Source organism: Bos indicus x Bos taurus, chromosome 9 (genome assembly GCF_003369695.1).
Source record: "Bos indicus x Bos taurus breed Angus x Brahman F1 hybrid chromosome 9, Bos_hybrid_MaternalHap_v2.0, whole genome shotgun sequence".
NCBI lineage: Eukaryota > Metazoa > Chordata > Mammalia > Artiodactyla > Bovidae > Bos > Bos indicus x Bos taurus.
This window is the reverse complement of record NC_040084.1, coordinates 88229275-88252258: the sequence shown is the minus strand read 5'-3', so window position 1 is coordinate 88252258 and position 22984 is coordinate 88229275. Positions and strand designations below refer to the sequence as shown.

Genomic DNA, 22984 nt, shown 5'->3' with positions numbered 1-22984 from the left:
AGAGACATTACTTTGCCAAAAAAGGTCTGTCTAGTCAGAGCTATGGTTTTACCAGTAGTCATGTATGGATGTGAGAGTTGGACTATAAAGAAGTCTGAGTGCCAAAGAATTGGTGCTTTTGAACTGTGGTGTTGGAGAAGACTCTTGAGAGTCCCTTGGCCTGCAAGGAGATCCAACTGGTCCATCCTAAAGGAAATCAGTCCTGAATATTCACTGGAAGGACTGATGCTGAAGCTCCAATACTTTGGCCACCTGATATGAAGAGCTTACTCATTGGAACAGACCTTGATGCTGGGAAAGATTGAAGGCGGGAGGAGAAGCGGATGACAGAGGACAAGATGGATGGGTTGCATCACTGACTAAATGGACATGAGTTTGAGCAAGCTCTGAGAGATAGTGAAGGACAGGGAAGCCTGGCATGCTGCAGTCCATGGGGTCACAAAGAGTCAGACACGACTGAGTGACTGAACAACAACAACAGTTTTAATTTCTATTATGGTAGATAGAAACATCATAAATCATAAATAAAATAAGCTTTTGGGGCACTTAGAATTTTTAAGCATATATAGATCCTGAAAGTGAAAGTTTAGTCGCTCAGTTGTGTCCTACTCTTTGCGACCTCACAGACTATAGCTCACCAGGCTCCTCCTTTCATGGGATTTTCCAGGCAAGAGTACTGGCGTGGGTTGCCATTTCCTTCTCCAGAGGATCTTCTCGACCCAGAGTTCGAACCCAGGTCTCCCACATTGTAGGCAGATACTTTACCATCTGAGCCACCAAGGAAGTCAGATCCTGGGGCCAAAAAGCTAAGGAACCTCTGTTCTTGAATCACAGTTTTAATATTTCCTCCCCTCCATTAGATTAGATACTCTAGACTATCTCATTTTTCTCTATTTTTCATCTTCTTGTTTATTGTTCTGTTTTCTCAGATTTCATCTTTTATTTTCTATCGCTTCTATTGAATTGTTTCGTCTCTACTATCTGATCTTCAGCTTCAAAGTGTGTGTGTGTGTGTTTACATGTTCTTTGGGTACTTATGTTTCTATTATTATTTTATGGGTGCAAAAGTGCTCTCATATTTATAAGGAGGTGATAATGATGACTATTGTTATTTTGGACTTAACTTTCCTGCTCTTTGCTTTCTGCTCCACAATCATTTTAATCATTTTGGCTTTTGTCATTCATGTTAGTGGTTCACCCCAAATATCTGGGGATTTTCATTTGTTCTTTCTTATTGGAAGGTAGGGCTTCCCTGGTGGCTCAGTTAAAGCAGCTGCCTGCCAATGAAGGAAGAGTCTAGTTTTGAAGGTAAGATACTACCATCCAGCCGTAAGGTCTGCACAGAAGTGTAGTTTTACATAGCATGCTCCTTACTCAAGCCAGTGATTCTCAAACATTTTGGTGTCAAGACCTGCTTACCTTTTAAACATTCTTTATGTGGATTATATCAATACTTATTAGAAATTAAGGCTGCTATGTAATTTTTAAAAGATCAATTTATGTAATTATATATATAGTACAAGTTAATACAAGTAACTTTTTTGTGAAAAATAGATTTTATAAAACAAAATTTAGTGAGAAGAGTAGTATTGTTTTATAATTTGCAAATCTCTAATGCTTATCTTAATAGAACACAGATGGCTGCTCATGTCTGCTCAGCATTTCAACAGCCTCACACAAATATATCATCGGAAAAGGTAGGAGTATTTTAGTAGCCTCTATGGATATCTTTCTTTGATAAAACACTGAAACTCAACAAGTGGTAGTTTCTTAGAGGTTTGCTGGCGTCTGAAACCATATAATCCTATACCCTGCTACATTGAAATCCACTGACCAAGCTTGTACTTTGAAAGGAACTTTTACCAATGCATGGTTTTAGGACAGACCCAATTTCAAACATTCTTCCGTAATATTCCACAAAACATACCATTTGTAAGATTATTTTTGTTTGGAATGTATAGTTCTGATCATTTTATCAATATCCTTTATGGAAGGATGTGCTTAGTTGCTCAGTTGTGTCTGACTCTTAGTGACCCCATGGACTGTAGCCCACCAGGCTCCTCTGTCCATCTGGATTCTCCAGACAAGAATACTGGAGTGGGTTGCCATGCCCTCCTGCAAAGCATCTTCCCAATCCAGGGATTGAACCCAGGTCTCCTGCATTGCAGGCAGATTCTTCACCACCTGAACCACAGGGAAGCCCTTTATAGAAGGATGGCTGTGATTAAATTAAAGATAGCTGAAATTTCATCACTGGGATCCAAATACTGGATGAAGTAAAATAAAAGGTCAAACAAAAAGAACAGCTAAAAAGGCAATATATCTGGACCAGTGTTTTCCACTGTTGGAGGATGGAGTGCTCTGGATGTAAGTTATGTAATCAGGTCTTTCAATATTCTGCTGTTTCTAAGGGGAGAAGAATTTTGAGCAGAATCCATCATATTTTTCATACTTCCAAGGCTTAACAGAAATACTCCTTGACAATATTTAACTCCCTCTGTTCTCAGTGTTACGCTCATCAAGCTCCTCTTGGAGCTTTAATTTCAACTCCAGCTTGGATCTCCTGGTAGGACAAAGTGTCTTGAGGACCCACCCAGACTCTGGTATAGCTCACCTGTAAACGAATGGCATTCATTGCTCAAGAAGCAGAACTGGGAAGGAGCTCAGATGCCTTCCAGTCCTACTCCCAAATTTTAAGATGAGCAAACCAGGGCTCATAAAAGGGAGGTTGCTTACCTTAGGTCACACAACAAATAATTAATAGGCATAGCTAGGCTTAGTATCAGGGTTTGTGAATCCCAGTTCCACACTATTATAAACACACCTATTGAAAAATTTATTTTTCAGATTGACTCAAGAAAGCTGAGGGCTAGTCTCCACATTATGGTGTCTTCAACCTGCTAGCGCCTACCTGGGAGGCCTTGTGTGAGTCATCTGGGCAGCTTTCCTTTACAACCCTTTTACAAAATAATGGAAACAGTGAGGAGTCAGTAGTCTGATTTCCTTCACACGCCTGTCATCAGAGCAACCATCCTGATACAGCTGGCTGATCACCCTGTTAGTGCTCCATTCAACATGGTCATTACTGAAAGCCTCATTTGTCAGGACTATTACAGGCAGGAGGAGATGGGGTTAAGAACATGGACGAAAGCTCTGTCCTACCGTACTTACGTTCTGATCAGGAGTGATGAATGTTAACAACTGAAGAAATAAAGAACACAACGTAAAACAAAAGACAACAAATGTTGGCAAGGATGTGAAGAACTGGAACCCTCATGCATTGCTGATAGGAATGCAAAATGGTGCAGCCTCCATGGAAAGCAGTATGGAGATTCTCCAAAAAATTAAGAGTAGAACTAATATACGATCCAGCAATCCAACCTTGCGGTATGCTATGCTATGCTCAGATGGTCAGCTGTGTCCTACTCTTTGTGACCCTGTGGACTATAGCCCATGAGGCTCCTCTGTACATGGGATTTTCTAGGCAATAATAGTGGAATGGATCGCCATTTCGTTCTCCAGGGGATCATCCCCACCCAGGAATCAAACCTGGGTCTCCTGCATTGCAGGAGGATTCTTTACCAACTGAGCCACCAGGGAAGCCCAATCTTGGGGTATTTACATAAAAAATTGAAATCAGGATCTTGAAGAGCTGTTAGCACTACCACATTCGTTGCAGAAGTATTCACAACAGCCAAAATGTGGATACAACTTAAATGTCTATGAATGGATGAAGATGAATAAGGAAAATGTGGTAAGCATGTATATGTATTTGTGTGTATATATATGTATATGTGTGTGTGTGTATGTATACAGTGAAATGTCAGTCTTAAAGAAGGAATTCTGTGACAACATGGATGAACCTTGGCATTATGTCAAGTGGAAAAAAAAAAAACAGTCACAGAAGGACAAATCCTGCATGATTCCACTTATATTAGAAATCTAAAATAGTCACACCCATAGCATCAGATAGTAGAATGGTGGTTACCAGCAGCTGGGGGTAAGAGTAAATGGATGAGCTATTACCTAAGATGCATCAAGTTTCAGCTAAACCAGATGAATAGGTTCTAGAGATCTGCTATAACATAATATCTAAGTTAACAATAACATGTGTGTGAAAGTGGCTCTCTGAAACCCCATGGACTATAGCTCTCCAGGCTCCTCTGACCATGGGATTCTCCAGGGAAAAATACTGAGGTGTGTAGCCATTCCTTTCTCCAGGGAATCTTCCCTATCCAGGGATCGAACCCAGCTCGCCTGCATTTCAGGCAGATTCTTTACTGTCTGAGCCACAAGGGAAGTATTGAACGCTTAAAAATTTAAGAGGGTAGATCTCATGTTAAGTGCTGTTATTATAATAAAGTAAAAATTAAGAAAAAATAAATTTTATTCCTTTGCCAGTAGAAACTCATACACCATAGTACAATATTGCTTACTAAGAATGCTTATGTGAAAAATGGCAAAGGGTTGGTTTTACTGAAAAGCAAAACAAACACAACAGAATATAATACTGTACTACGTGTTATGAGAGGCTGGTGGCTCAGTGGTGAAGAATCTGCCTGCCAATGCAGGAGATGTGGGTTTGATCCCCGGGTCAGGAAGATCCCCTGGAGAAGGAAACAGCAACCCACTCCAGTATTCTTGCCTGGGATATCATGGACAGAGGAGCCTGGTGGGCTACAGTCCATGGGGTCACAAAAGAGTCAAACATGACTCAGCAATTAAGTAACAACAACGTGTTATGAGGGAAATAAAGACAGTGTAGCAGAATGTGCCTGAGGCTGGGTGGGTGGGTGACGGAGCACTGGAGCAGTCACAGAATGCTCTCTGAGGAGGTGATATCTAAGTTTGCGGAGGGTTGGAAGAGAAAGTCATTTTAGAAATTGGTCATGAGTCTAAGGACAGAATGAACATAGTGTGTTTTTGTGGGTGGTATAGAAAGGAACCCACCAGCTGCTGTTTGGCGAACAACAGGGAGTGTGGGAGATATGGAAAGCAACTAACTAGAAAATAATACACCATGTACTATGGGAACAGAGATGGGGCCATGGAAAGAGGGATACCAAGGACTCCATAAAGACCAGAAACAGGCTGTCCTTCTAGAGTTACAGCGTAATGGGGTGGAGACTAGCTTTTTCATTGCATCAGTGAAACTAATGAACAGCTTTGCAAGTACATTAGCAGGAAGAAGTGACTCACAAATTGTGTTTTGTACTCAGAGCTAAAATTAGAGTCATTCTACCATCAGATTTAGGGTATTTTCCCTTTTCCTGCAGCAATTGTTCCAAATATTTCCTCCCTTTTGTATAGCATTATGAAAAAAGAAAATATTATTTCTTACTAGAGTTCATATTCCTTGTTTGGATGGACAGTTAAAGGAAACACAGTTCTCCTTTACAGAACATATTCTCTGTAAGATTTTCTCTCACTGATGTGTACTTGAATTCAGGAATTGTAATAAGACCTTGCAGATTCTATTGCCTTCCACTGAACAAGATTCACAAAGGGGCCTCTCCTCTTTTGGTCTACAAAAATGTACAAGCTTAACTCTTTTTTTGTGCTTGATGTTTTGCTGTATGTTTATTCTGTGCTGTAGTTTTAAGAAATAAAAATATGTTAGCTAAAATATAATACCATAGCATTTTCTCCTGAACAGTAAAGTGTGGACAAATGTCTCCTTGTGTAGAACTTTCTGGATTATACCCACTTTGAATTGTTTGTCTATATTGGGGCAATTATTTAAAAATATTCTGTTTGGCTGAACTTATTGTATATCATAAGTACATAAGAAAACAAGAAAGAAAAAAAAAAAGATTCACGAAGGGGCCTCTCCTCTTTTGGTCTACAATAGACTCTATGCTCCATTTCCTTTTCCCACCCAACAAAGCAGGTCAGTTGGTATTTACAGAGGCACATATGGATTAGGAGACAGAAAATGGAGTGAGGTTAATAGTATCAAATGCTCCATTAAATTCACTGATATGCTAACACTGGTCTTGAAAAGTCTACTTGGAAAAAAGTTTATGGGTAAAAATATATTTTTACTACTGGGCAATAGTTGAAGACATTTTGATGGTATGAAAATGCATTAATATAAAAGGTAACTTCTCCCACCTTGCCCTGACTTATTGTTGTATGTATCTCATGATTTGGGATGTTCAAGCTGGATTTAGAAAAGGCAGAGGAACCAGAGATCAAATTGCCAACATTCTTTGGTTCATAGAAAAAAAAAACAGAGTTCCAGAAGAACATCTACTTCTGCCTTACTGACTACGGAAAAGCCTTTGACTGTGTGGATCACAACTAACTGTGGAAAATTCTTCAAGAGATGGGAATACCAGACCACCTGACCTGCCTCTTGAGAAACCTGTATGGAGGTCAAGAAGCAACAGTTAGAACTGGACATGGAACAATAGACTGGTTCCAAATCAGGAAAGGAGTGCATCAAGGCTGTATATTGTTACCCTACTTATTTAACTTATATGCAGAGTACATCATGAGAAACGCTGGGCCGGAAGAAGCACAGGCTGGAATCAAGATTGTCAGGAGAAATATCAATAACCTCAGATATGCAGATGGCATCACCCTTATGGCAGAAAGTGAAGAACTAAAGAGTCTCTTGATGAAAGTGAAAGAGAAGAGTGAAAAAGTTGGCTTAAAACTCAACATTCAGAAAACTAAGATCATGGCATCTGGTCCCATCACTTCATGGCAAAGAGATGGGGAAACAGTGGAAACAGTGACAGACTTTATTTTGGGGGGCTCCAAAATCACTGTAGATGGTGACTTCTGCCATGAAATTAAAAGACGCTTGATCCTTAGAAGAAAAGTTATGACCAACCTAGACAGCATATTAAAAAGCAGAGACGTGACTGCCAACCAAAGTCTGTCTAGTCAAAGCTATGATTTTTCCAGTGGTCATGCATGGATGTGACAGTTGGACTATAAAGAAGTCTGAGTGTCAAAGAATTGATGCTTTTGAACTGTGGTGTTGGAGAAGACTCTTGAGAGTCCTTGGACTGCAAGGAGATCCAACCAGTCCATCCTAAAGGAGATCGGTCCTGAATATTCATTGGAAGGACTGATGCTGAAGCTCCAGTACTCTGGCCACCTGATGCAAAAAGAGCAGACTCATTGAAACAGACCCTGATGCTGGGAAAGATTGAGGGTGGGAGGAGAAGGGGATGACAGAGGATGAGACAGTTGAATTGCATCACTGACTCAATGGACATGAGTTTGAGTAAGCTCTGGGAGTTGGTGATAGACAGGGAAGCCTGGGGTGTTGTAGTCCATGGGGTCACAAAGAGTCAGACACAACTGAGTGACTGAACTGAACTGAACTGACCCCATGATTTGCTTTCTAAACAACATTTCAAAGGAGAAAAGAAGCACGACCCAAATAAATATTTTCTTAAGACGTAAGTTACTTGCTCTGGGATGCCTTCACTGATCCCTCAGATAAAATCAATTCCTTGCTCTTCAGAGTTCTCAAAGTAAAGTTTTGTTCATTCCTTGGGTATATGACTTACTGCCTCTGCTACACAACAATGTCATTCATCTTTAGATTAACAGATTTAGCCTAGTGTTTGACATGCAACAGTGACTCAATATAGGTATACCCAATAAAAAGAAAGGGTAGTAGTTTCCTGGTGGTCCAGTAGTTAATAATCCACCTATCAATGCAGGGGACTCAAGTTTGATCTCGGGAAGATCCTGGTCTGGGAAGATTCCATATGCTGCAGGGCAACTAAGCTCGTGTGCTTCAACTACTGAAGCCCACAGACTCAAGAGCCCGAGCTCTACAACAAGAAAAGTCGCCACGAAGAGAAACCCACGCACTGTAACTAAAGAGGAGTCCCCCACTCGCCGCAACTAGAGAAAGCTGCACACAGTGACCCAGCGTAGTCAAATAAATAAATAAAATTTTAAAAAAGAGAGAGAAGGAGTTGAAGGAAATAGGAAAATTCTCCTCTCATCTTTTGAGGAAAGAAGAGAGCTTAGATGATCGTGCTGGGGCTGCTAAGTCGCTTCAGTCGTGTCCGACTCTGTGCGACCCCATAGATGGCAGCCCACCAGGCTTCCCCATCCCTGGGATTCTCCAGGCAAGAACACTGGAGTGGGTTGCCATGTCCTTCTCCAATGCATGAAAGTGCAAAGTGAAAGTGAACCCGCTCAGTTGTGTCGGACTCTTAGCGACCCCATGGACTGCAGCCTACCAGGCTCCTCCGCCCATGGGATTTTCTGACTAAAAAATAATTTAAAAATACAATTCTGATGTAGAGAAATGGTCCGTACTTCCTCAAACTTTCAAATTACAGTCTAGACAACTCTTCTGTATTTCAAGAGAGGGACACTGTATAAAAACTATCGACATCTCTTTAACATGCACTTAAGGAAAAAAAAAAAAAAGTTCTGGAAGTTGAGGTAACAAGTTACACTGGGGAAAGTGGTTTCTTTGGACTGAGCTAGTTTCCTGACCATTTGGGAATTTCTTCCAGACATCAAAACAGAGTCTTAAATTTCCAGGCTATCATAGGGATTATGAGAGAAAGATTTGGCTACAAAAAAGACAACAAAAATGAAATCTCAATTGTATTTCAAAACAGTTCATATTGGAATATTTCATGAGATAACAATTTGAATCTAGTAATATGCCAAAACTGAAAAAAGACAGTATAAGGAAAGAAATCATACATTACTGTCATTTATGAACATGCATGGAAAAGTTCTTTAAAAAACACAAACTCATCATGCACAAATATAGGAACATCATGGCCAGGCAGGCTTTATGTGTGCACGTGAGCTAAGTCACTTTGTGCTATATTGCTCAGTTGCTTCAGTCATGTCCAACTCTTTGTAACCCCATGGACGGTAGCCTGCCAGGATCCTTGGTCCATGGGATTCTCCAAGTAAGAATACTGGAGTGGGTTGCCATTCCCTTCTCCAGGGGATCTTCCCAACCCAGGGATTGAATCCATGTCTCTCATGTCTCCTGCACTGGCAGGCAGGTTCTTTACCACTACCGCCACCTGGGAAATCCAGGGTTATTCTAGTAGTGTACATATGATTCAAATCAGAAGGCCTATTAATATAATTTGCCACGTTATGAATAGGAGAAAAATCATATACTAATTTTCTTAAAGGATGATTACACATTCAATAAAAGTCAATATTCATTCACACTAAAATCTCAGCAAAATAGAAGTGTCTAAATCTCAGAACAAACATCATAATTAATGGTGAAACAGTTAAAGCATTCCTGCTAATGTCAGAAAGAAGTTAAGAATGCAAGAATCTAATTAGCACTGTTTGAGAAGACTTACTGAAAGCAGTAAGACAAGAAAAAACAATTATATATATAAGAGGCAGAACAACTGTAAAGGAAAGCAAAAAATTCTGATTTTCAAACAACCATTGTCTACATAGAAAACCTAAAAGGGTCTATAAACAATTAGAACTGATGGGACAGTTTAAAAAGTTGGTTGAATATAGTGTCAACATATAAAAATTGAAAGCATTCTTACATGACAATAATGGTGAATTAAAAAATAGGAAAATATTCTAGTCAAAAATAACACTAAAAAGAATAAGTGACATGTATGAATGTGATGGAGAAATCATAAAATGTTATTATAGGGTATTTTTAAAAAGCTTGATTCATGAGATATGTTCATGGTTGGATGACCCAATATTATAAAGATATCACTGCTGCCAAAATTAATCTATAAATTAAATAAAATTCCAATAAAAGTCCCAAGAGAGCTCCCTTCATGGAACTTGACAAACTGAAGCAAAAAGAAATGAAAAGATCACTTGACAGTGCAAAGAGTTAAGAAATCCTAAGTCACGTAGAAGGAGAGCAACATGGGTTTAATAAATAATTAAGATGATGTGGTATGGAGTAAGGATGGACAAAGAGACCAACACAACACAACAGAGCCCAGAAACAGAACCATTCACACAGGTGAACTTCACCTGGGAGAAATGCAGAACTACAAATCAGCACAGAAAAGATGGGTGATGGGACTATGGGCTAGTTAGATGAAAAGAGGGTTTTTTCTTTTCTTTTTTGGCTGCACTGCATGGCTCGCACATCTTATGTTAATAAGTTCCCCAACCAGGGATTGGAAACACACCCAGATGAGACTGGGCATGTTCAGGGTGGTGTGACCGTAGACAAAACACACCCTCAGCAGTGAAAGCACACAGTCCTAACCCACTGGACTTTCAGGGAATTCCCTGAAAACAAGGATTTCGATTTCCTATCACATACCACATTTCCATCAATTTTAGATTAAAGATGTAAGTGAAAAGCAAAACTTTTAAGACTTTTAGGAAAAAATATAGAGCATATTTATGAACTGGGCACATTTATAAAAGAGATAAGTTTTTAAACACACAAAATTCTCATCCTATAAAAATTACATTTACTTAGAGTAGTCAAAATCATGAATTTTATAACTTCTTTTCAAAGAAGCCATAATTAAAAGACAAATCTCATACTAACGGAGGACTACAATTTGCATAATCCACAAAGATCTCCAGACAGAATTCATCAAGCACTCCTAAACAATCATAAGAAAGAGAAACATCTTGACAGAAAACTGGGCATGAATAGGAGCCAGAAATTTAGAGAAGAAATCAAAGTGGCCAAAAAACAAAAGAGGCTTAGTCTTATTGCAATCAGCAAAATGCAAGGTAATACAGCCCATAATGGAATATTACATTGCAGTTAAAATAAGCAAAGTAGAACTATAAATCTCAAAAGCACCGTTGCGTGAAAAAGACTTGTAAAAGTCTGATACAGTGCAGCTGTGTTTGAAGTAAGTTAAAGCACACTGTGTGTGTATACTTAGAGTCATGGCAACAAAGATCATACTTGGGGATGAAACACCAATCTTGGATGGTAGTTACAGTGATGGTGGTATTTTGAGCCAGATTATACTGGCTCATCTGAGCCAATTCTGTACATCTCTTCCTAATTCCCTGTTCAGTGAGGTCTTCTTAGTAGCCTGAAATCTGCTGTAGGTGTGTTTATACCATAGAAATTGGCAGACATAAATCTCAGATTCCCCCTCCCTTGTCCTCACCCTGGAGAACTGGCACACCAGCACATCACTGTGCCATTCTCTGCAGTGTGGACTGCAATTCGGAGGGGCATATCAGGGGCTCAGCATTACTGGTAAAAGCTTTACACTTTCAAGCATTTCTAAGGCAAATATGGCATAAAGGAAGGCCTTGATGGAATAGAGGTGCTTTATAAGTGTTTATCATATGCTTTCCCGTATTTTGGAAATACTTCCTGAAAAACAATCTAATCAGCTAAAATTTTCTAAAGTGTTAGTTGCTCAGTAGGATCCTGTGGACTGTAGCTCGCCAGACTCATCTGTCCATGGGATTCTCCAGGTAAGAATACTGGAGTGGGCAGCCATTTTCTTCTCCAGGGGATTTTCCCAACCCAGGTCTCCTGGATTGCAGGCAGATTCTTTCCTGTCTGAGCCACCAGAGAAAATTTTTTAGGCCATCATAAAACCATTTTCTTTTTGCCCTCTTTAGTTTTAGAATTTTAAATCTTGCTGAGTTGGGTGCAACAGTATTATATTATGTTGAGAAATCTGGACCTGAACCAGTAAAAACTTTAAAATCATTTCAAGCCTTAACCATAGATTTGCCAGATAGTTGTATCTTTGAAATCAATTGATGTAGGGTATAGAACAGAGGGCTCATAAGAGGCATTAACATAAAAAGTCACCACAATACTGTTACTTAATGAAATATAATAGTAAAGACATTTAAGCTCTAAATTCAGTCCAGAGTTAAGAGAAAGGAAATAAAAGTAAATAGGGAGAAAATAATACAGACAATTAACTGTAAAAATTAAACAGAAAAATATTCTTGGAAATAATAAAAAAAATAATGAGAAATATTAGTTGAGATTCAACAAAACCAGGTGTTTAAAATAGGCTTCCATCAATAGAATGGATAAGAAGATGTGGTACATATCTACTATGGAATATTACTAAGTCATTAAAAAGAATAAAATAAGGCCATTTGCAGCAACATGGATGAACCCAGAGATTATTATCATACTGAGTGGATTTAGTCAGATAGAGATAGGAAAATGTCATATGATATCACTTGTCCACAGAATCTAAAACAAATGAAACAAATACAAGACAGAAACAGACTCACAGACTTAGTGAACAAACTGATGTTTACTAGAGTGTAAGGGGCATTTGGGCAGTTTGGGATTGACATGTACATGCCACTATACTTAAAATGGATAACCAACATGGATCTGCTGTATAGTACTGGGAACTCTGCTCAATATACTGTAACAATCTAACTGGGGAAAGAATTTGAAAAAGAATAGATTCATATGTGTGTGTATATAAATATACATATGTATATATATATACACATATAAAACTGAATCACTTTGTTGTACACCTGAAACTAACACAACATTGTTAACCAACTATACTCCAGTATAAAATAAAAAGTTAAAAATAAACAAAATAAAAAAATCAAAATAGGCTAGGTTGGTTTTCTAGCTCTATGTCCTAGAGCAGAGGGCTTTCTACACTGTTTCCTCCGTGCAAACAATGTGCATACATTCTGCATCTTACCTGCCTCAGAGCTGCTGAGAGGATGAAAGGAGACAATGCATGTGCAGGAGATTTACAAACGTGATCTACCAAAGGGACGGGCATGAGCACCATCAGCTAGAATCGTGTCCCCTCTGATGGCTCACCTGTCATCATCACCCTGACTCAGGTTTACTTTAGTCACGTCTGATTTCCTTGTGCAGCAAACACCAAAGAGAGAAGCACAGAGAACAATTCAGGCATATAAAGACCTGTCTTCCATCTTTTGCAGCTGAGGTCCCTTCTTGTTGACACTGGGGGCTACTACTGTCTCGTCTTCCTTTAAATTAGGAGACACAGGAAGCTTTAAACTCCAAGGAGTAGAAAACCCTTCCTGCCTGGACTGTGCCACAATGCCACAAATCAAGACCTGAAAAGCAGGGCTCTGTTCTTGCAGGAGGGAATGTGGCTAAATGCCTGGGGCTTGGAGTCAGAGGAGCCCAGACTTATATAAAGCGATAATGCACATAAAGCTCTATGGCCTCTGGCATGGACAAGCACTAGATAAACAGTCATTATAGTCAACACACAGCCAAACCACCAGAAAGCTGAGGCCAGGGCCTCCCAATGCTAGGCCTGATTCCTCTTCCCAGGTTACTGAACCATCAGGGAGCTCTGGGTGGAGAAGCCACTCATGGTTGCTCGGGCTATTACCCTCAGAGCTGCTAAATGAAGCCTGTTCCAACATCAGCACGTTACTAATGCACATGCAGATTCTAAATTCTCTAATCCCATTTTCTAATGCCATTCTTCTATTTTCTTTTTATTGTATTTATTTTATCTAGACAGTGTTTCTCAACCATGGCTGCACATCTCTTGTTGTTCAGTTGCTAAGTCACGTCCAACTCTTTGTGACCCCATGGACTCCAGTAGCATGCCTGGCTCCTCTGTCCTCCACTGTCTCCCGGAGTTTGATCAAATTCATGTCCGTTGAGTCGGTGATGCTATCTATCTCATCCTCTGTTGCCTCCTTCTCCTTTTGTCTTCAATCTTTCCCAGCATCTGAAGACCTTTTAAAAAATCTTGATGCCCTGGTCCCACCACAGACCCATTAATTAGAACTTTTGGGGGCAGAAGTCATCATATTAAAAACAAAACAAAGCACAATCCTTCCCAGGGGATTCCAATGTGTAGCCGGGGTTCAGAACCACTGTCTTAGAACATACAAATTGGTTTTCAAAGTCTACTGAGTCCAACGAAAGAGTTGTTGCAGCATTGGCTTTTTTTTCATATTCCAGGCTTTCAAAATTAAGGGATAGGTTGATAATTTAAACATGTCTCCCAGAGGCCAGGCTTGGGCTAGGTGTTTGGGATCCACATGGACATTAGGGAAAGCCAAGGAGATGTGGATCCTACCCTCAAGGACCTCACATACACTAACTTCAGTATTATAATTTACACTCTGGTTGAGTGATCCCATGATGGGGCATTATAGAACTCTCTAAGGAGGTTTTACTGTAACTCCGGGCTTCCCAGGTGGTACCAGTGGCAAAGAATCTGCCTGCCAATGCAGGGGACACAAGAGATACAGGTTTGATCCCTGGGTCAGGAAGATCCCCTGAAGGAGGGCATGGCAATCCACTCCAGTATTCTTGCCTGGAGAATTCCCATGGACAGAGGAGCCTGGGGGCTATAGTCCATGGGGTTGCATAGACTCAGACACGACTGAAGCGACTTAGCACACAGGCAAGCAATAAACCCTATAGAGATAGGAAGATATGAACAAGACTTGAAATGAGGGAGGGCATTATGTCCCAATAAACCCACTATAAGTTGAAAATGTCCAAACTCAGAAATGCATTAATGACTTCCCTGGTGGTCCAGGGGTTAAGAATCTGTCAATTTAAGGGACACAGCTTTGATTCCTGGTTTGGGAAGATTTCACATGCCACGGGGAAACTAAGCCTGTGTGCCACAACAACTAAGCCATGCTCTAGAGGCCGTGCTCAGCACCAAGAGAAGTCCCTGCAACTAGAGAGTGGCCCCTGATCACTGCAACTAGAGAAAGCCTACAAGCGGCAATGAAGATGCAGCCAATCCAAAAATAAATACAAAATTTTAAAGATGCTTTAAAAATACACTTGATCAACTGAACACAAAAGCCTCACCTCACCTACCTTAAATGTGTTCAGAACACTTACACGAGCCTCCAGCTGGGCAAAACTATCCAATACAGAGCCTCTTTGGTAATAAAATGTTGACTGTCTCATGCAATGTATTGAATACTGTACTAAAAGTGAAAACAGAATGCTGTAAGTGTATTGGTTCTTTACCATTGTGATCGTGTGTCTGACCGAGAGGTGTAGCTCACTCCCTGGGGAGGAGTGGAGGAAATAAAAATTCAAAATTTGAAATATGGTTTCTACTGAACAGATCTTGTTTTTGCACCATTGTAAAGTAAAAAAAAAAAAAAATTAAAAATCACGAGTTGAAACATCTTAAGTCGGGGACCATCTGTATCCTATCTAAAATTCTCCAAAGAATATAGACATGACCCAGTTGGCATGCAAACCCAGATATGTTGGAAACTAGAGTCTGTGCTCTTTACCTGCCTATTACCTGGTCTTCCAAGAGGTACTAACAGTATAATAACTGATAAGCTCACTCCATCCCCTTCAGCTCCCTGTCTGTCTTATTTCCTATGGTACTTTTCTAAGCCCCGTGCCTGCTACACAGTAGGAACTCAATAGATGTCTGAATTAAATTAAGTACTATAAATTTAAATTATTAATTTGCATTAATATCTGTTATGATTAAAGTATTTATTGTGTGTTTACTCTCTTGCCCACTCCTTAGGCAGAGAAAAGATTTTAGAAAATCCAGTGGGAGTGGAGATGCTGGGGACTGAGGCAGCAATATATTTTTGGATGCCCTGTTCACCTGGCATTGTGGAACGAAGATGCCTCTGTTCTGTCATGGTGAATAGGTCTCTTCTCTGAGCCAGGAGGATAGAATGGGATGGGATTCTGAATTAATCTGAGACTCATACACAAATAAGGATGTTTCCAAGTAGAAAACTTCATGGCATGATAGCTCACAGAAATTGATGAAGTGGAATCAGGATTTCTGTTAAGTTTTCTGAGGCCACCTTCATTTGAGAAAAACTCATAATGTTCTTACGTGAGAACGATCTTCTGAGTATTAACTTACCTATTAAAGTGGTAGATATCCTGTATGTTTCCAAAAAGGGCTGATCTTTCATCTGTCCCCAGAGGAAGTTTCGTTTGGTCCCTGATACAGTCAAGGTAATCCTGTGAAATCAACAAGAGAGATGTCATAAACACTCCTGTTCTTTTCCAAGGCATCTTTAGTTATGTGTGGTGAACCTTTCATATCCATTTCAAGTAATTATTATGCTAATGTGCTCATTAACTCTACGATGAGAATACAGAATCTCTTTTATTAATAATGATAATATTTCCATATTTATAGAGCAGGGAGTTTGAGCGAGGAGAAAGGGTGCATATACATTAAAATGTGCGTGTGTGTGTGCGCGCGCTTAGTAGTGTCTAACTCTTTGTGACCCCCATGGACTGTAGCCCACCAGGCTCCTCTGTCTATGGAATTCTCCAGGCAAGAAGACTGGAGTGGGTTGCCATGCCCTCCTCCAGGGGATCTTCCCGACCTAGGGATCGAACCCCGGTCTCCTGCATTGCAGCAGAGTCTTTATTGTCTGAGCCACCAGGGAAGCCCTTTATTAACATACCTACACCTAAAATGTATTAGATCATCCCTAGATGGATAACATAATGACCATGGTTACCAATAAAGTCAGACTTCTGGCATAACAACATTGCCTGCTGTCCCCTCAACTGATTTATTAATATATGATAAAAAGATACTGCAAAATTCATACAATGGGAAGCCAGGAATAAAATTGTGAAATGCAAAGAAATTGTTTCAAACATCACCTTTTTAAGTCAGAAAGCTGTTGTGAAACTACAGAACTAAATGCATCCTCAAATGCTAGTTTAAAAAATGCTTTCTCAACATTATATGTTTTTTAAAATAAACATATACTTCACTCATCCTATCTAATAGACCATGTTAAGGAGCTATGGACTGCATTGAAATGATTTTATCCATTTTAACATGGCAACAACTCCCAGCTGAGCTAACGTGGCGTGGGCTCAGGCCCACAGTGGGTTAAATGCATGTGGCTTAGAAGCTATTTGAACTGCTGAGAGAGGGGAAAACTGTTCTCCATGCTGTGTGCTGAGTCCCTGAGTGTCCCCCTTGTCCCAGCCAGACTTGAAAAGAGAACTCTGTAGGAGGCAAGAAAACAATAAAGAAAAAAGTGAAAACAGCTGAAATAACGTAAAATCAAAAATAAATAGTCCCCCACCCTGGGCTGAACAATGCAGGATGGTTCTCCACCAGACGTCACCCGGAGCTCTGCAGCTCCTGGGGAAGTCTCGGCAGGGGGGGCTAGTCAGCCAGACCCTGAAAATCCCAGCCCTGGACTGCATTCCAATGGCCAGTCACAAACACAACAGTGTTCAGGCACAACTAGTGAAAGGAGAAGCTGAAATGTGAGAAGCGTAAGATAATTGTTGCTTTTGTCTTTTAATAAGCCACAGCCTCCCTCTCCTGCCCTTCATGCTCCTCAAATGAAAACCAGACAGGGCTTCATCAGGAACTGTCTCCCTAGCATGGTTCACAGACTGCGTCAAATAACTAACCATTCTGGTTCTTAAAATCATGGTCATGCAGGAACTGACGTTCATAAGCCTTTTTATGTTTTAACAAGCTTGATGGTGACATCTTTTCTTCTTCAGAAAGTGGTCATCTCAATAAGAAATTAGACCCGCAAGGTTTAAGTGTGTAATTGCCATCAGAACCCCATAAGAGCAAGACCCGGCCTCCTTACTTTTATGACTGGAACGATTATAGGGAGCTTCAGTACCTGTACAGGCTCCAGAGATAATGCCCAAATAAAAAATTGTAAAGAAGGCTAGAGTTGAAGGAAGAGGGCATTTTGAGCAAGTATGAATCAAAGTGAGGTGTCCTCAAAAAAACAAATACATGTGTTTCTTGACAGTTTCATAAAATTACATGTGGTCCGAAGAGATGGGATGCTAACAGCTAACTGCATTGAGTGCTTATATTTGATAGCTTCTTAATACTTTGATTAACATTTTAAAAGGGCACATCAGGTGGTCCAGTGGTTAAGACTGTGTCACCAATGTAGGGGTGGTGAAGGTTCCATCCCTGGTCGGGGAACTAGGATCCTACACACTGCAAAGAGTGTTAAAAATTTTTTAAAAATAAATGAGCCTTGAAAGTGAAAGTGAAGTTTGCTCAGTCGTGTCTGACTCTTTGCGACCCCTCGGACTGTGGTCTACCAGGCTCCTCTGTCCATGGGATTTTCCAGGCAATAGTACTGGAGTGGATTGCTATTTCCTTCTCCAAATGAGCCTTAAAAAATAAATAAAAAGACACAACATATGCAAAATTAAGAAGGTAAACCAGAAGGTTGCAGATGAGTATGAAATTAAAAAAGTTAAATGGAAGATATTGGCAGGCATGACCCACACCCAACAGCAGCATGAAGGCTGGGACAAAGATGATGCGGGGATGCCAGATTCACCTGAATGGCTGCAACGGGGTTTAAGGAGAAAAGGAAGAATCCTTTTTCTCACTTCAAGTGTGAAGCTGGCTCATTGTGCAGAAACCCAGTACTAAATTCTTCATGTCAAGGAAGGACCAAGTTGAGGGAGTTGAAGAATTTCATCTGGGGTGAGAGACAAAGAACCGTGGCCCACTTCAAACAGGGGATGGCCCATCTCCAGATGAAAGAGTTTCAAAACCCCAGAGCCCCTGGTAGAGGAACTAGATTTTAAAAGCTGCTTGCTTTCTGACCTCATTGAGAAATAGATCGTTAGGGAGTCCAAAGTTTCGCAGGCCACTCCAGAAAACAGATCAAAGCCATAGGGCCACAACGTGTTCCCCCACTGATCATAACTAAGTCTTTTAAATGTGATACTTTAACCCCAAACCAGTTACTGGAAACTACTGTAGCAGGCACCGCATTAGCAGCTGTAAGCATCTGAAGCCAAAATGAGAGGTTTGGAGCTTGGTGATAATAATAGCTCATTCTGTGCTCAAATGACAGGGTAGAGACACCAATGAAATTTATTAGAGCCTGTCACGCTGCTTATTAATTTTATTGGCTTGATGTCAGCACCTATGGTTACCCTACAGTTAAAAATGATCAATTTAAAACTTTTGCACTGAAAATAATTATTCTCCAAGAGGATCAAAGAAGTCACTCAATGCTGAGGAGGGTAGGATGAGATACACACACAAAAAACAGCTTTACACCATCTGAAAAAGGTTTTATTATAGCACTATGAATTTTGCCTAAAGTATTTCTTTTCTAATCGACAGTTCCACCATTGTAAAATTTGTACATGTGTGCCCTCTTCTCGATAACTTTTTCATTTCTGTGATGTCTGTTATAGAAAATATCCAAGTAAAGTTGAACTCAGTGCTAACTGAAGTGTGGTTAAAGGGACAGCAATCAGTTTGCAAACTACTTCTGATCTACAACAAGGTAAGTGCAGAAGTTGAGACTAAGCCTGGGTAGACTTCTATAGCATTTTGACAGAATGATACTTTTTTGAATCTAATGAAAATTCAGGCTTGTATTTAGCATATCTGATATCTTCTATTTTGTTTTTCTAGTAATTCTTTTTTTGTGTGTGTGGTGTTTTACAAAAATGTCAGTGTGTGGCCGATAGGAACACACACACACAGACACACACACACACTCCCAGGCAGTTTGAGAAGGTCTGGTTTAGACAACAGCCCAGCAGAGATGCTGGAGAAAGGATGTTTCCAGAACTGGGACAGAATTCAAACTCAATGTCCTCGGAAGCTCGCTTTATTTACGATGCCCTGAGAGAATTAAGTTAATGTCCCTGCACCTAGCCCCCCACTTTCCCTCTAAAATAATGCTTAATATGTTTAAAAATTACAAACTGTTTAACATGAAAATGAAATTAAACCACAAGAAGAAAAAAATTTATTTAGATCAGCATCTAATTTTTCTACTATTTCTCTCTCCTGAAGATAGTCATATCATAGAAATAAAATGAAGAAAAGGTTCTGTTCATAAATCCTTTTGTTTGAGTTTCAAAATTTCATCTCTTTGGCTTACTCTTTTTGGTCTAGTTTTTGTGTTAGCATTTCCAAATTCCAAGCCCTTTGATATAATGCCTATGTAAGATTATTGGTCTTTATTTTGCAGGAAGCATCTTTTTCAGTTTTTCCAACACCTCCACCTTTTCTAGAAAGTAATCATTTGTTTATAGAAAACCTGCCCGCAAGTTTCATGTATTACTTTGGGATGATGTTGATACGACAATAACTTACATTTGTATGTCAATTTACAGTTTAAAAGCACATTCACATTTATTCATACAAATACTACCCCCCCACCCCCTGCCTCTTTTTGAGGTCATAAGAATGCATGTCAAATTCTGTTTTACAAGTTAGGAATTAAATAAAATGAATAAAACATGATCCCTTCCCCCAAGGAGCTCCCTGTGTAGTTGAAAGACAAATGTAAACAAGTAAATACAATACCGTGTTTAGGCAGCATGACTGATAAATATTCAGCACGTGGGAGACGGTGTGGGGGGGCGCTGTGCAGAAGAGGAAGTGGGCAATTCCAGGGCAGGGAAGTTTCTAGAGGAGGTGGTAACGGTGGAGCTGAGCCTTTAAGGATGACTGATAATTAGAACGGAGAGAAACCTGGAGGAGACCCAATATCCAGGAAGATAGAGCAGAGTAAAGGGGCACAGGGTAGCGAAATGCAGGTGCAGCTAGCACACTAAAAGGAGCTGAGGGACTTCCCTGGGATTCCAGTAGTTACAACTCTGCCCTTCACTGCAGCTGGCACGGGGTTGGATGCCTGGTCAGGGAACTAAGATCCTTTATGCCGCATGAAATGCGCCCCCCCCAAAATAAACCAATGAAAGGAGCACAGATGGGCTGAGCGAACAGGGCATGAACAGCGCACATGCACAGAGCCGGGACGTGGGGCTGCAAAGTGAGAACTGCTAGAGTCAGGACAGGCTTGATCACGGAGAGCCTTCCATGCTCTGTAGGTACAGGCAACTAGGAAGGATGCCATGAGACCAGTGGTCACTCCAGCATCAGAAAAAGGAACATTAGCTATAACTGCCAGTGCCACACATATATCCACCCATCTGTCCAGGCCATCTATCATCTGTCCCAGCATGCATCCATGAACCGGCTGATGGGAGGTGCAGGGAATGAGAAGACAGAGGGAGGACACCTTGAATGACAGGAGGGCAGAAAAGGCAAAGGTGAGCACAGGAGAAGATAGCTGGTGACCACAGAGCCAAGGTGAAGGGCCAAGATGAAAGGCAGAGGACAGGAAGATAAACACCTCTCCCAGGAAGCCTGGGCAGGGGGCACTCTCTATCTAACCAAGTTAACACTGCTCAGTTTTATTTTATGCTGTAGAAAACAGAATTCTAACAAGTCAGAGCACAGGAAATAAAAAGTTCCCTCTTCCTTCTCAAGGGCCTGCCCGTCTCTCTCCAGAGATAACTCTGATTAAAGATGTGGTGTGCATGCTTCTGGGTTATGTTCTGGGGCATAATTATATCTGAAAAAATTATATCTGGAAAAAATGCTATGCTTGATTCACAGCTTTGTTTCTCCATTCAGTATACATAAACATACATAACTCCTATATGTAAACATAGTTCCTTTTCATTCTTTATAACAGCTGCATTGTATTCCACTCAGTAGCTTTATTATAATGTACCTAGTTAATAAAGATTTTGGGAGCGGCACAGACCTATGTGGTAGTAACTGTGAGAGGGCATTCAGAAATGAACGGGATAGGACCCCTGTCCCTCCAGGGGCTCACGCGAGAGTAAAAGAGAAAGAAAGAAATCTCAGTCTAACAACTTAAGTGTTAGAAGATGTACAAATGGCTGTGAGAGTATAGAAGAATACGTTTTCAAATGAAAGAAACCTTTTATCTTTCTTCCAAATAAACCACCAAATGGGGTTTACAGTAAAAGTTCCTGCTGCAGCCTACAGATAAAGCATCAGAAGTCTAATCTTCAAGTTAATCTCTTTTCTTCCTCTATTGATATCCTCGAGTGAGGAAGATATAGCTAAAGAAACGGGAGTCGGGGTGGGGGGCGTGTCTCTGGCCACCCCGTTAGACTGGGAACAAAAGCTCCAACTGTGGGAACAACGTGGTTCCTGAATCGATAGAACTCCCCTCCCCCTAGAGAACTGTACTGAAAAGACAGTATATCATCAACAGGACTTCGTTGCAGAGAATGGGGGAGGGGAAGGAGGAGGACCAGGGGGAAAGAGAAGAGAAAAAGAGGAGGAAAGAAAAGAGGCAGGAAGAGAAAGAGGGAAGAAAGTGTGAAAGGGGAGGAAAAAAAAGAAAGAAGAGAGAAACACACAAGCAAGTGCAGGACTGAAACCCAGATGAATTTCCAGTTAAAAGGAGCTTCTGTTCCTGATATCAGTTTTCATTCGTTTTCCTAATTGATGGTATAGAGGCTGATCTTAATTGGCCATATGTGGAAGTCAGGATTAATGCTCTGAGATATTTGAGTAAAAGAAGAATTTAAAAAAAACATGGAACTTTCAGCCTCATTTACCTTCTATAATAGTTTCAGTACCTAAGACATCAGTAAAAAATGTTGGGAATGGCCTTCATGCTGAGTGATGACAAATGACACCTGAGACAGCTCAGTGCCCTCTATTGTTTCACTTCTTCCTCCTGAAAGAAGCTGGGGGGGCAGGAGGCGCCCCTGGAGAGGGGAGAGGAGGACAGCTGGCCTTGCAAAGGGGGAGGCTCAGGCAGTTTGTCCAGAAACAGAAACTTGGGGGTGGGGTGGGGATGCAGGAGTTCCATTAAAAACAGTAGTACTGAGTAGTAAGAGCAAATACAGCCCTGGGGAATATTTGGTTGGTTTTCCTCTAGAACTGTAAGCAGAAAATACTTAATGAACTGGCAGCCTACACATGATAGAAGCAAGATATCAACAAACAGGATTCCCCTTTACATATCAAAGTCCTTAAAGCACATAGCGGCCCATCTTTGTCTACACTTCTGACAACCATTATAAAAATTGTCAGGGCTTCCTTGGTGGCTCAGTGGTAAAGAATCTGCCTGCCAATGCAGGAGATGCGGGTTCCATCCCTGATCTGGGAAGATCCCACACGCCTCGCAACAACTAAGCCTGTGTGCCTCAACTATCGAGCCCGTGCTCCAGAGCCTGGGAGCTGCACCTACTGAAGCCCGTGAACCCTGGAGCCCATTCTCTGCA

General features: G+C 40.7%; 1 protein-coding gene across 4 annotated transcripts in view; it reads right to left on the bottom strand.

The window, feature by feature from the left end:
- The window catches only part of PLEKHG1 (pleckstrin homology and RhoGEF domain containing G1), a 248853-nt gene that overhangs the window by 59286 nt on the left and 166583 nt on the right, over positions 1-22984 (bottom strand). For all 4 annotated transcript variants that reach the window (XM_027551841.1, XM_027551843.1, XM_027551842.1 and 1 more), the window contains one exon: positions 15798-15898. In XM_027551841.1, the coding sequence (XP_027407642.1) occupies positions 15798-15898 (101 nt within the window). The remainder of the gene's footprint in view (positions 1-15797; positions 15899-22984) is intronic.